The 13,165-nt window shown below is 56.2% G+C and overlaps 1 protein-coding gene across 1 annotated transcript in view; it reads left to right on the forward strand.

Annotated features, from left to right (window-relative positions):
- Window positions 1-1,802: 1,802 nt before the first annotated feature.
- SULT4A1 (sulfotransferase family 4A member 1) overlaps window positions 1,803-13,165 on the forward strand; it is a 30,905-nt gene continuing 19,542 nt past the window's right edge. Inside the window, exon 1 of the mRNA XM_024737629.1 lies at window positions 1,803-1,920. Within this exon, the coding sequence (XP_024593397.1) occupies window positions 1,854-1,920 (67 nt within the window). The 5' untranslated portion in view covers window positions 1,803-1,853. The remainder of the gene's footprint in view (window positions 1,921-13,165) is intronic.

Genomic DNA, 13,165 nt, shown 5'->3' on the forward strand with positions numbered 1-13,165 from the left:
TTGACAGTTTCTTCTTATTTTGCCCCCAAAGATATTTTAGGCTCATCTTGCACTTTCTTTGCCCAGCTGTGGAATTAGTCTTTTCTCCAAGAAACCCTGGTTCCTTTTGGTGGGAAGTATTTAGAAACCAAGATTTGGACACTGACTGTGCCTAGTATTGCTGGAATACAGAACCTAAAGGCCTTTTCAGCAAAGATAAGAAATAGATAGTTTTTCAAATAATAAATTCATGTCAATACCTTAGACCCCAATCTAAAAAGAGCAAGGGTTCTCCCTTGCTCTTCCATAGTGAGAACCTCACCTGAAACATCAGCTTATTCATTCACTCAATTCCTCTAGCCTTTGGCTACCTGTCTTTGTGCCATTACCTAATTGTTCTTAACAATGTCTTGGTGCTTGGAATCTTCTCTTTCATTTTTGTAAAGACATCCTTGGGACTTCCCTGGCGGTCCAGTGGTTAGGGCTCTGCGCTTCCACTGCAGGGGGCACGGGTGAGTTAATGCTCTCCTTGTTCTCTCCATCCACCGTGTACATGTGGCCCACACCTCTCAGCCCACGTGTGTGGCTCCCTTGCCAGACTGCAAGTGTCTCAGTCCAGGGGACGAAGGAGAGAGAGCAAGTAGGTCCTGTCCACCTGCTCTGCTCTGGATTCTTGCTGGTGTAGTTTTCTCTGTCCTCTCAACTACAGTACCTAGGGGTAGAGATTATTGTTCCCTTTTCAAAGCCAGGGACACTGAACCTCAGAGAATTAGGCCAGGACATTATCGTTTTCATCTTTGTGTTCCCCTAGGCACACAGTAGGTGCTTAATACAGGCATACCTCGGAGATATTGCAGGAATGGTTCCAGACCACTGCAATGGGGCGAATACTGCAGTAAAGCTAATCACACGACTTATGTTTACACTGTGCTGTAGTCTATTAACTGTGCGATAGCATAATTTCTTGTAGAAAAAGATTGTACATGACTTAATTAACAACTACTTTATTGCTAAAAATTGCTAACCATCATTTGACAATGCAGGGTTGTCACAAACGTTCAATTTGTAAAAAAACAGAACATCTGCAAAACACAATAAAATGAGGTATGCCTGCATCTGTTTCTTGAGTGAATGGTTGAGGGATTGTACTAAAGCCTCTATAGAATCCTGTTGTTCTCAAAATGTGGTCTGCATAAGAAGTACGTTTTAAATGCAGATTTGCGGGGCACGATCCCAAGAGCCTTGGATATCCCGAGGTCTGCGGCTTGGCCCTGGGAATCTGCAATTAACAGCCCCCTTTCCGCCCAGGATATTGTGAAGCATCTTATTCACAGCTCCCATTACGATCTGAAATTATCTCCGTTGTTCACAAATGTAAGCTCCAAGAGGAGCCAGTCTCACTGGTCGGGAACCTCGACCAGAGTCTGGTACAGATCGGATGTTCCCTAAATATTTGTTGAATAAATGAATTAATCTTCAAGGTCACTCCTAGCTGGAGTATTTCTGTGTTGAACGCTTGCTGAATGACGGAGTCACTAGGTTAGTGAATGTACGCGTGACGGAGGTGATGTGGACGGAGGGCTGGGAGGAGGACAGCGGACAGAGGTCTTGGTCGGCCCTCGGGGCGGGTGGGTGGCTGCTGCCGGGTGTGGGGCAGGTCGGGCCCGGAGGCCCCACTACCGCAGGTCTGCGGAGGGCAGCCGGCGCGCGTCGGGCGGGGCCATGACGTCATACCCGCGGAGCGCGGCTTCCACGCCGGCTTGGGCGCCGCGGCGTCGTGACGTCACGGCCACGGAGTGCCTTCGCCAGCGCCGATCGAGAGCAAGTACTTCGAGTTCCATGGCGTGCGGCTACCGCCCTTCTGCCGCGGGAAGATGGAGGAGATCGCCAACTTCCCGGTGCGGCCCAGCGACGTGTGGATCGTCACCTACCCCAAGTCCGGTGAGCCCCGGGCAGACCCCGCCCGGCTCTGCGGCGCGCCCGCGTAGACGATGCGCCAGCGCCGGGGGCTTCCCGTCGGGGGCGGAGGGCGAGGGCGCGGTGCCCAGAACCCGACCGGGCGGGGTGGGGGGTGATCGGCCAGCGTTTGGGGAAACCAGTCTTTGGAGGTGGGCCCCGGTGCCCATGGCCAGCTAGCGTCCCGTGGGGATGGAGCCGGTTTGGCAGGAGCTGCCAGGAGGATAGGCCCAGGCCCACCACCCTTCCCTGCTTTCGCTCCCGTTGTCCAACTGGCTGTGTGACCTTGGACAGTCACTTAACCTCTCTGTTCCTGGGCCCGGTTCAGCCTTTGATGAGCGCAGAGTCCTGGTGGTGATCTGGGGAAGGGGATAAAAGGGGCAGCAGGGCTGTGTGCGTCCCTCATTTCCTGCGTGGGCACCGGGTGGGGGATGGGACTGGCCGTGCCCGGAATGCGTGCCTGGTGTGTCCCCTTGTTTCAGGGCCGCCTCCATCACCCTGGTGTCGGGCAGAACCCAGGGCATTCACATTTCCCAGCATTAACTGATGTCATTTTCATGACAACCGTGTACGGTAGAGGTGATCATCCCCACTTTACAGTCTAGGAACTGAGGCTCAGAGAGGGGAAGTTGCTTGCCCAAGGTCACACAGCTGATGAGTGGCAGAGCAGAGATTTAAAGCCAGGCTGGTCTGTGCCCGGGACCTGATATAAGACATTATCGTGTACTGCCTTCTGAGGTTCGTAGGGAAAAGAAGCAGCTTTCCTGTTTGATCGTTCCTGCGGGTTTCGATTGCTGCCGCTGAATTGGAGAGGCAGGGAGACGCCTGAATCCAGACAGTGCAGTGCGTCTGACGCCTGGTGTGGAGGGGGGCAGCCTGGAGGTCGTGTTGGAGGAGCAGGGGGGTAGCTTGCGGGAAGAGCTGTACACTTGGCTGTCCCAGCTGTGCAGGGTCCCAGACACCCGAGGAGTACGCCCGGTCCTCCGAGGAAGGTTGGAGAAGGGGCTGTCAGTGGAGGGTGGGGAAAAGTCTGGAGGTGCTGCTGAGCCATCCTTGGGAAGAAGGAAAGGAAGGAGGTATGGGGATTCAGAATTGGTCAGATTTTAGAGCCACAGATACCATTCCTACATGTAAGACCACCCCCCCCACCCAGCTGGGTGTGGTGGGGCTGTACTTTGAACCCTCACGTTAAGTGGGATCAATAAAGACTAAAAATTGTCTCATGTTAGTTTAGGGCAGGGTTTGCCTCCCTGTGAATTGTGAGGAACTTGGTTTGGGGTGTTCCTGAGGGTTTTGGAATTGCAGATGAGCGGTTGTGGTTCTGTGTCCTCCCTCCATTTCATGGCAAGGAGATGGCGGGTGAGAAGTTAAGTAGCTGGCAGGCTGGGGGAGGACCAGGCTTAGAGCTTTGTTGAAAAGCATGTACTTGGGGCTTCTGGGGGATCCTTTAGAGGGGCCCTGCACTGGGGGCCTGCTGGGGTTCTTTCTGGGCACCTCGATGGGGAATGAGGTGTAGGTTTAAGGAAGTTTTCTAGGTAACCAAAACTCACATCTTGTTTGTAACTTGCATCTTTCAGAGACAAACAAAAACATATCCTAGAGTTTTTCACAAGGAGAGTAAACACGTGGCTCTTTCTTTTGGTGACGGAGAATCCAACGGTGGCCAGAGATCCTTGTGTGGGGTCCCTTTGCACAGAGCCCCAGGGAGCCTCCTTTTTAAAACTTAAAAAATGTTTTCCGCAGACCTTAGAGCCTTTCCAGGCGCTCGTTGTTTGTCCGTCTGCCCCCTGCCTGCTCCTTTTATCTTTTACCTTCTACCTGAGGGCTGGGCAGCCTGAAGACTCCCTTGTTAGAACTATGTGAGCCAGGAGCAAATGACAGTAGTAACTGCACAGCTGACTACCTGCCGTGCTTTGTCGCTGTGTGTGTTCGTCATCACAGCAAACTCGCTTCAGAGCTCTCTGCTCAGAGGTGGTCTCCCCTTTCACAGGTCGGGCATGGAGCCTCTGGGAGGTGAAGTGACATGCTCAAGCTCACGTGCCCGGTGTGAGGCTTGTTTGAGCTGACCACGAGCCCAGGAGTAAAGGAGAAGCAGAGTCCTGGGTTTTGTGTAGGCCAGTATCTTCTGTTCCTTCTTTGCTTTCTTCCTGGTTCTCGACCTTGGCCCAGTCCATCCTTCTCATCCAGTTTGTGGGATGGTGACAGGATAGGTGAGACGTTTTCTCAGGAAGGATGACCTGCACTAGCTGAAACCAGTGCTTCTGAAGATCCCCCGTTCCCCCAACCCACACTGCCTGTAAAGTTCATTACACGAAATGATCACGAAGGGGACTGAAGAACTGGTCCCAAAGATCTGCCCGAAAGGTTTTCTCTCGACCGGAGGACGAGGGCCCTGGAAGTCATCTCCAGCGGCAGCTGATGCAACAGGAGGGGCAGTCTGGGGGGGCAGGATCTGGGTTCTCCCAAGTCGTTGCCCCAGGGTGATTCTGAGCCCCTGTTTCCCCTGCTGTGAAATCCACATCATAAATTGCATAGTTGGAGAGGCGACTCTGGCTCTGGGATCCTTGGAGGGACTGTTACTTTGAACACAGGCCATTCGCACTTTGTGATGGGACCTGGGATGCCCTAGGAACAATGAAGCGGCCCCTTGGCGAGTCCCGTGTGCCAGGTGCTCTGCCATGTTAATCCAGAGGCTCAGAGAAGGCAGGAACTTGCTCAGAGTCACACGGCTGCTGAAGGACAGTCAGTCTAGTCAGGTCCCCTGGTCCACAGCCAGCCTTGCCCCTTCCCCTCCAGAGGAGGACAGCCAGACTCGGGCCTCAAGGCGGAGGGAGGCTCCCACCTTCTCTTGTGCGCTTTGGGATGGAAGTCGCAGGGCACTTTGGGATTTTAGGGTTTTTGTCACTGCTCTGAGTCACGTGAACTTCAGGTGGCCCAGTTCACGCTTCCTTTCCCTTCCCGTCCCTTCCCTCCCCCACTTCTCCTCCCCACCAGGAGTGGATTTGTAGGAGGCACTGGTGCTTAGAGATTAAGCGCCTGGCTTTGGAGCTGGAAGGCCTGGGTTTGAACGCAGCTGTGCTACTTACCTGCTGGATGGCCCCGGACAGATGACATCACCCCTCTGAGCTGGGCTTTCCTCGGGGATAGGAGAGACCACCTCAGCGCCTTGCCGGGTGGCTGTGAGGATGAGTGAGATGGTGGGCCAGGGCTCCTTCCCGTCCCGGATGCACCGTGAGCACAGGAAAGGCTCGTGCTGTTGATGCCAGCTTTCACTCCCTGAGCGCCCACGGCGCCCAGACGCTTTCCTAGGTGCCGGGGGTGCAGAGCAGAGTCCCATCTGGTGCCTGCCCTCAGTGAGCGCTCAGTCCGCTGGGGGACAGGCAGCTGTAGGGTGGTTGGTGCTGGGACTGGGGCGAGTAGTCAGGACTAGCAGAGGCCCCTCCTTGCCTTGCAGGGGACCACGGGGCCCCTTGGGTTTCCAGTGCCCAAGTCTAGGAGGTCTTAGTGAACTTGCAGGTGGCCCCAGGGTCCCTTGTCCACCCTGCCCCCTCTGGTGGGGAACTGGGGTTCACAGGGCAGGGGACGTCTGGTGGTAAAGGTAGTAATAAGTGGATCCTGCTTTTTTCCCACAGCACGCCACTACTTCTAGAACTTTTTTCTGTTTCTGACGTTTGAGCTCGGGTGACAGGTTAGGACTGTGCTGTCTGATACAGGAGCCTCTAGACACAGGTGGGTACTGAAGTTTAATGAATTGAAATGAAATAAAATTAGAGATTCGGTTCCCCGGTGGCAGTCGCCACATTTCACGAGCTCAGGAGCCGCATGGCTAGCGGCTCTCGTGTTGCGCAGCACGGACGTCAGCTGTGTCCATCCTCACGCTGGTTCACACCGCGACACCAGCAGTGGGAGCCCCTTGTGCCTTCTGAGGGGGACCCTTCTCATTGTCGCTTGCTGGTCGTCATCCGTTCTTATAGCCTCTTTGGTCCCAGGATGTTGAGTGTTGAACCCAGTTGTGTCTGGGAGACGTCTTGTGTCTGCCCCCGGGGTCCCCAAGGTCGTGGAGACTGGCTCTGGAGCATGCTCTGTGGCTCGGCCAGAGCGCCCACCTCCTGACTTCCCTTTCCTTTTGGTTCCCGCCTGTCTTGAAGTGTATCCTCATTCTCCTGTCACTGATGAGGAGGGAAGCAGCGCGTCACTGCTGGGGAGGGGGGAGCATCTGGCGCCAGCTCTAGCCCTGTCACCGTGCGACTGCAGTTTGCTCATGAAATATGAGAGGGTTGGGCCTGATGGGTTCATGTAAGTCTTAAATGTTAAGACACCTGGGGCGGGGAGGCCCACAGGCCCCAGGCTGGAAGAGCTCTTCATTTTCTTTGACTGTGTCTGTCACCATGCCCAGGAGAGGGGGGCTCGGGAAGTGTCATGAATGAGGTGACGCTGTCCTCAAGGAGCCCGCAGTGATACTGGGAAGCCAGGCCCCTGATGCCGAAAGCTGTCTGACAGGCCAGGGTGGTCATTCCCAGGGTCAGGTCAGGGGCCCAGGCAGGAGGAGGATCACTGGGGGCCTGCATGGACGAGGTGGGCAGGGAGCCGGCCATGAGGGCAGGTGGGATTACCAATCGCAGCTACTCCCTCTCCCTTGTTTGAGCCTCAGAACAGTCCTGTGTTCTCGCGACTGTTTCCTTTTTTGGATAGAAACAGGCCCAGTGAGGGGAAAGGGCGGTATCGGCATGTGAGCGTACAGTTTTCACTTGTAGACGGTGGAGAGGAAGCAGCCACGGGAAGAGCTGGCAGAGGGACAGTGGGGATGGGAACCGGCGCCCACCCAGCATCCATTCTGTGCCAGACGCTCCCCAGGTTTTCACATGCAGTTACCGCATCGCACTTTCCCACAGTCTGGGGAGGAGACTGGTCTCGAATGCGGATCAGGAAGCAGCCTGCAAGGTTTCAGGGAGGGACTTGTCACCCACCCTGAGCTCATGTTTGTGCCAAGATCAGGGTGACCGTCCCTCCCTTCCAGCGACACAGGGTGATGAGTGCTCCCCAACCCAGCGCTCAGTTCCCCGCTCCCTGGGAGAGCGTGCAGACGCCTGAAGAGGTACCAGGAGGTTTGAGCAGGACAACTGCCTACTTCCTCTCCCCTCTCCCCTCTCCCTCCCCTTTGCTCTTACTCAGCATGTTTGCACATAATGAAGAGGGCTTGCAATTGGGGAAGGAGGGGGCAAGTCCAAGCGCCTGGGTTGGCCAGGGGAACATTCTTCTCATCGCTGTATGGGGCTTGGGAGAGAGAGCCTCGAGAGGCACCCATAGGATTCTGGAGGAAGGAGCAGGGCCTCCGGGAAGAGCATCTTTCCGATACCAGTGGAACAGGAAGAGACCCCCGGCCCCACTCTGAGCTCCAGGGTCTCATCCGGGCTTCTCATTTCTCATTCCCCCTAGACAGTGACGGCTTCTCCGCACTCCCCCACCCTCCGCCCCCACATGCACTTTGTTACTTGCTTCTGTGGCTCCTGCACCCAGTAAAAGCTCTCAGGTCCGTCTACGCTCTCAGCCCTCGAGACGGTCATGGGACCCTTCCTGTCTGACCTGGACTATTGCGTGGCCTCCCCCCTTGGTTCACCTTTCACTCTGCAGTGGAGGTGACCTCTTAGAAACACAAACCTGACCTCAGGCAGTCCCTCGTTACACATCTTAGCTGCCCCGCCCCCCCGCATTGCCTTCAGTCAACGGTAAACTCCACTCTGTAGCCCATCGTCCTGTGGTCTGATTTCACCTGGTCTGCCCCCTTTCTCACCAGCCACATAGGACTGTCTGAACACGCCTGCTTCCTTCTTCCCTCCAGTCTTTCTCCCTCTGTCTGGTGTGCTCTTCCCCTCCCGTCTCTTCCTCTCCTTTTCCTTCCCTCTGATTACCTGATGAGGACTTCCTGTTTTCCAGCTACGAGACGGTCATGGGACCCTTCCTGTCTGACCTGGACTATTGCGTGGCCTCCCCCCTTGGTTCACCTTTCACTCTGCAGTGGAGGTGACCTCTTAGAAACACAAACCTGACCTCAGGCAGTCCCTCGTTACACATCTTAGCTGCCCCGCCCCCCCGCATTGCCTTCAGTCAACGGTAAACTCCACTCTGTAGCCCATCGTCCTGTGGTCTGATTTCACCTGGTCTGCCCCCTTTCTCACCAGCCACATAGGACTGTCTGAACACGCCTGCTTCCTTCTTCCCTCCAGTCTTTCTCCCTCTGTCTGGTGTGCTCTTCCCCTCCCGTCTCTTCCTCTCCTTTTCCTTCCCTCTGATTACCTGATGAGGACTTCCTGTTTTCCAGCTCCTCTCATCTGTTCATTGTGGGACTGAACATCCTCCCGTGCCTCCCTCCTATCTTTCAGCACTTTAGAGCTGCCACTCCATTGTCTCCTGGCTTGCATCGCTTCTGTTGAAAAGTCAGCTGTGATTCTTTGTTCCTTTTGGAATGGCCCTTTTTATCCCCCCGGTTGCCTTCAAGATTTCCTCTTTACCTTTGATTTTCAGCGCTTGAATATTATGTGTCTAGGTATGTATTTTTTCAGGGAGGGGGATGCTTACTCTGCTTGGGGTTCTCTGAGCTTCTTGGATCTATGGTTTGATGCCTTTCCTACTTTTGGATGAATTCTCAGCCATTATCCCTATGAATATTTCTTCTGTCTTCTCTTCTTTTGAGATTCCAATTACATATGTGTTAGATTGTTTGATACTATCCTATAGCTCTTGTATATTCTATTTTTTCACCCTTCTTTTCTCCTTGTGTTTCAGCTTGGGTAATTTCTGTTGACCAATCTTCAGGTCAACACATTTTTGACCAGAGGTGTATTATGGCCATGGACGTTAGTTTCTGCAAAAATCCCCCGGTCAGTAATGTGTTAACTGATTCTTCCGCTGTGTGAGGTCTACTGATGAGCTCACTGAAAGCATTCTGTATTTCTGTTATCGTGTTTTTATTTTTCCTCTCGTATCTCATTGTTTTGGTAGCTTCCATCTCTCTGCTGAAATATTCATCTGTTTATGCATTTTGTCCATCTTCTCCATGAAATCCTTTAACATTTTAATCAGATTAATTTTAAAGTCTGATTCTGTTGATTGTTTTGTTTCTTGACTGGGATATATATGTGTGTGTGTGTGTGTATATATATTTTTTCTTTTCTTAATGTGTAGTACTTTTTGATTGAATGCTGGACACAGTGTGCCCACATTAGAGATTGGAGTCAGTTGTATTTATGCTTGGAAATGGGCCTGGCTTTTCTTGCCATTAGTGAGTCAGTCTGGTAGGAGGAGGGCTGTGTTTGGATTCTGTTGTCCCTCTGGGCACTTGAGTGACGACTGGTTTTAATTCCTATAGCATCACCTTGTGCTTCGCGTGGAAAGCTGAGTTTCCAGAGGGTCTTTCCTCAGTGTTTCTGCCCTACCCTCAGCTTTTGGTCTGAGTCTCAGAGGGGTTTCTCCCCACACCCTGTCTCCTACCTCAGGGGTGGACTGCTGTTTCTGGTTGCTCTGTTGCTGGCTGAGAGGGGAAGATTCTGAGGGGAGGTCCTCTGTCACCTGGTCCAGCTGCAGCCTTAGGCAGGCCCTGGGTTCCTGGGTCTTGGTAGGGCTTTCTCAGTGATGCCCTTAGTGGCAGCCAGCTCTGCCTTGATGGTGGGTCTTGCGCAGGAAAGAGTTTCCTGTTCCTCTTTCAGCATTTGGGGGTCTCAGAGCCCAGGGGCAAGTTCCTACCTCTCCCGCAGGGGCAGAGCTCTTTTCTTTCACCCAGTCTCCAGCCGTGTTGGGTCTTCACCAGCGCCCTGGGGGGTAACAGGTTTTGCTGCCCCTCCCCCAGTGGCTTAATGCATTCTTCCCATAGAGGAGAAGAGTCCCAGCAGGTTTCTTTCCTTTTCCTGCAGCCATGATGTTGAGGAACGCTGTCTCCACGCTGCCACCCCTCGTCTTTCTCATGAGCACCTAGTAGGTCTGCAGAAGAGCGTCTGCTTGGTGCCAGCTCTCCCCTTGTGTCTCTTGCTCTGCAAGCCCGCCGTCAGCCTTTGCACTCTGGGGAAATTCCAGCCGGATTCTTCTTTCCTGCGTGCGTGGCGCCTGGCTTCTCCTCCCCCTGGCCCGTCCTCCTGGGGTTCCAGTCTCTTGGCTGCCCCGCAGCTTCAGCTCTCTGACGGACTTGAGTCAGGTGGGGTCTGGCAGCTTGTCTGGCCGTTGCCGGTTAGTGTCGGGCCGTGCTCCTCCCAGCTCTCTGCACCCTGGCTGGGGCGGCACTGCTTCCCGCTGTCCTGATGGTCAGGTGAGGCGGTGGCCGTGTCTGCAGCTTCCTGGGGGGCAGACAGGGTCTGGACAGAGTGATGCTCTGCTGTTAGCAGCGGGTGGGGACCCAGCTGGGGCTTCTGGAGCACGTTAGGGCAAGTGCAGGGGCCGTCAGGAGGCAGAAGCCCCCCCAAAGCATGCTTTGCAGACTTCCTGGGATTTCCGGAAGCTAAACAAGTCATTTCCAGAGGGGCTGGAGAGCCAGAGAGGCTTGGGCTTCCAGGTGGCTCTCATGAGGCTCAGCTCAGCCTGGGATGAGCCAGGGTCTCCTGGGCCCGCACTCCCACCAGCGCAGGCCGTGGTCTGGTGATGGCACAGATGCTCGAGTCTGCATTGATCCTTCTCAAGCCTCAAGCAGACTGGGAGCTGAGAGCGTGTCCCATCTCTGTGCCGGGAACGGGGGCGGGGGGGGGTGTCCTGTCATCCTCAGAGCCTCACGGCCAGAGATGTCCCTTATCAGGTGAGGAACTGAGGCCCGAGGAGAAACGGGCCCGGGTCCTGGGGGCAGAGCCCACGGGGGCTGGCTCCGGGGCCCCAGCACGTGGGTCCTGGCGTTTGATCCGTGGGCGGTCCTCCCCTGGGGTGTGGTGGGTAGACCTGCTGGAACGGGCTGAGTCTTCCTGGGGTCCAGGCCTCAGGAAGCGGCCGAGCCAGGATTTCAGATGTGACCTCTTGAAGCTCGTGCCCACGTGGTCTTGCCTCCCCCATGGGAGGGGCGAGGCCCAGCACAAGGAGGGGGTGAGCCTGGGGCCTGGAAACCTGGAAGCGAGGCTCGGCGTGGAGGAGTGAGGTGGGAGGTGGTCTCAGGAGGTGCGGCAAAGAGGAAGCCAGGAGCGGTACCCTCGGGAGACGGGTGGGCACAGCACGGGGGTCTCCCTCAAGAGGTGGGGGCCGGGCCTCATCCGTCAGCTCCCGCTTCCCAGCAGTGGAGGGTGCTTGGGGCCCAGGGAGAGCGGGTGCAGGAGCTCCTCGTGTGGGGTCTGCCCACCGCACTCCAGGGCGCCGAGGTGGGATGGTGGGCGCTGACAGGGTCCGCTGGAGGAGGCGTTGTGATGACCTAGGCCCGAATCCGACTTGGGGCAAGGCGCTCAGCCTTCCCGAGTCTCGGTGTGCTCCTTTTCAGATGGGGTGATATCTCGCTGGGCTGCTGGGAGGATCGGATGTGATGATGGGCGTGGAAAGCCTGATACGCTGCTAGCCCTTAATTTCATTTCTTCTCTTTCGTTCCGGCTCCACCCGGAGCATTTTCTGCCTGTGGCTGTGTAAGAGACAGCCCAGACTCAGCGCCTAAAGACAGGGGTTATTACTGTAGCCCAGGGTCCGCTGTCCGGATCTCAGCCCGTGCATCTGCGGGCTGCCTGGGGGCCCTGCGGCAGGCTGGTCGCGGCTGGGGCGGTTCTCATCAGGTGTCCCTGGACCAGGAGGCTAGGCTGGGAGTGTCCTTCCCTTGGCAATGCTAGAAGCACAGAAGAGCAAGTGGGAGCGTGCGAAGCTCTGTGCCTCCCTGGCTACAGCCAGTCCCTGCTGTGCCCGCGATCATGGGGACCCTCTTCTGGGAGGGGCTGTGAAGTCTCAGGGCAGACAGTGTGGGTGGGGTAGGGTGGAGAACTGGGGCTCCTACTGCTGTACCCCCAGCCCCTCCCTGACGCGCTGCATCTCGCTGGTCCGTGCTCCTGTCCTTTGGGTCCCAGGTCAAAGGCTGCTGTTTAAGAAGAGCCTTCCCAGACTTCCCCAGACCCTCCTGGAGGTGGGGCCTCTCCCTCCTGGGGGAGACGCCCGCTCTGCCTGAGGGGTCGGCAGCCTCTCGGTAGGGGGCTGTGTGCGGGGTCCTGAGTGTGTGTCCGCATCTCTGAACCCAGGAACCCGAGAGCTCAAGGCCCGGGAGAATTTCACCCTAAGGAAACTGAAGGCTGGAGCCTGGTGGCTTCGTCAGGCCCCGCCAGTCGCTGCAGAGCGCGGCTGGGAATGTGGGCCCCAGATGCCAGTCCTCAGCAGCAGGGACTGTGGCAGCCAGGGCTGTCTGGGGATGGGCAGCCTCGCCACCTGGCTGTCGGTCCAGCTGTGTCACAGCATCTGGCATCGCCCCACAGGAGGGACAGTCACACCCAGTGGCCAAGTCTGTTTCCCCTCTGCGTCCAGCAGGGCACAGAGCACAGGCCAGGCTCACTTTCCAGGGTCCAGCCCCGCCTCCCTCTGTCTCACCCTTGCTCCATCCCCAGCTGGGAAGTGGTGGGGTCTGAGGTTAGAGCTTTAGCCTGGAAATGAGAACGTGTGGCTTGTGGCCTTGGTTTTGCTGCCCACTTGCTTTGTGAGCCGTGTGTGGTGTGTGTGTGTATATGTGTGTGGGGTGTGTGTTTGTGCGTGTGTGGGGTGTGTGTATGGTATTTGGGTGTGGTGTCTGTGTGTGTGTGTGTGCGTGTGTGCGTGTGGTGTTGTGTGGTGTGTCGAAGCACTCTGGTTCTGGAGTCAGACTGTTCTGGGTCCTGGGTTCACGGCCTGCTCGCGTCTGTGGCCCCAGGCAGTTCGCCTCCAAGTCTGCTTTGTCGTGTGTGAGACGTGGCGGCAGAGGCCGCTGAGCGGCCTGTGTGGCTCAGATGGGGAGGGGCCGTGTGAGCTCCTGGCACAGCGCCTGGCACGCTGAGCACCGTCCTCAGCTGTCCCTGGGGGCCTGCAGGGCGCCTCGTGTGAGCCAGCCTGGGCCTCTTGTCCCGGTTCCCGTCCACTGCAGCCTGAGACGGGAGCTGTGCCCATCCTTGTTGGGCTTCGTGTCCCCTGTCAGGATTGTCTCGGGAGCTGAGACAGCCCCTGTGAATGTTCCCAGGACGGGGAGGTGCTCAAGGAGAGCAGCTCCCTTTGCTCCTTCCTTTCCAAGGGGCGTGTCCTGGAGGCCTTCTCAGTGTCTGCTGGATTAGCA

Source organism: Neophocaena asiaeorientalis, unplaced genomic scaffold (assembly GCF_003031525.2).
Source record: "Neophocaena asiaeorientalis asiaeorientalis breed wild unplaced genomic scaffold, Neophocaena_asiaeorientalis_V1.1 scaffold242, whole genome shotgun sequence".
Classification (NCBI taxonomy): Eukaryota; Metazoa; Chordata; class Mammalia; order Artiodactyla; family Phocoenidae; genus Neophocaena; species Neophocaena asiaeorientalis.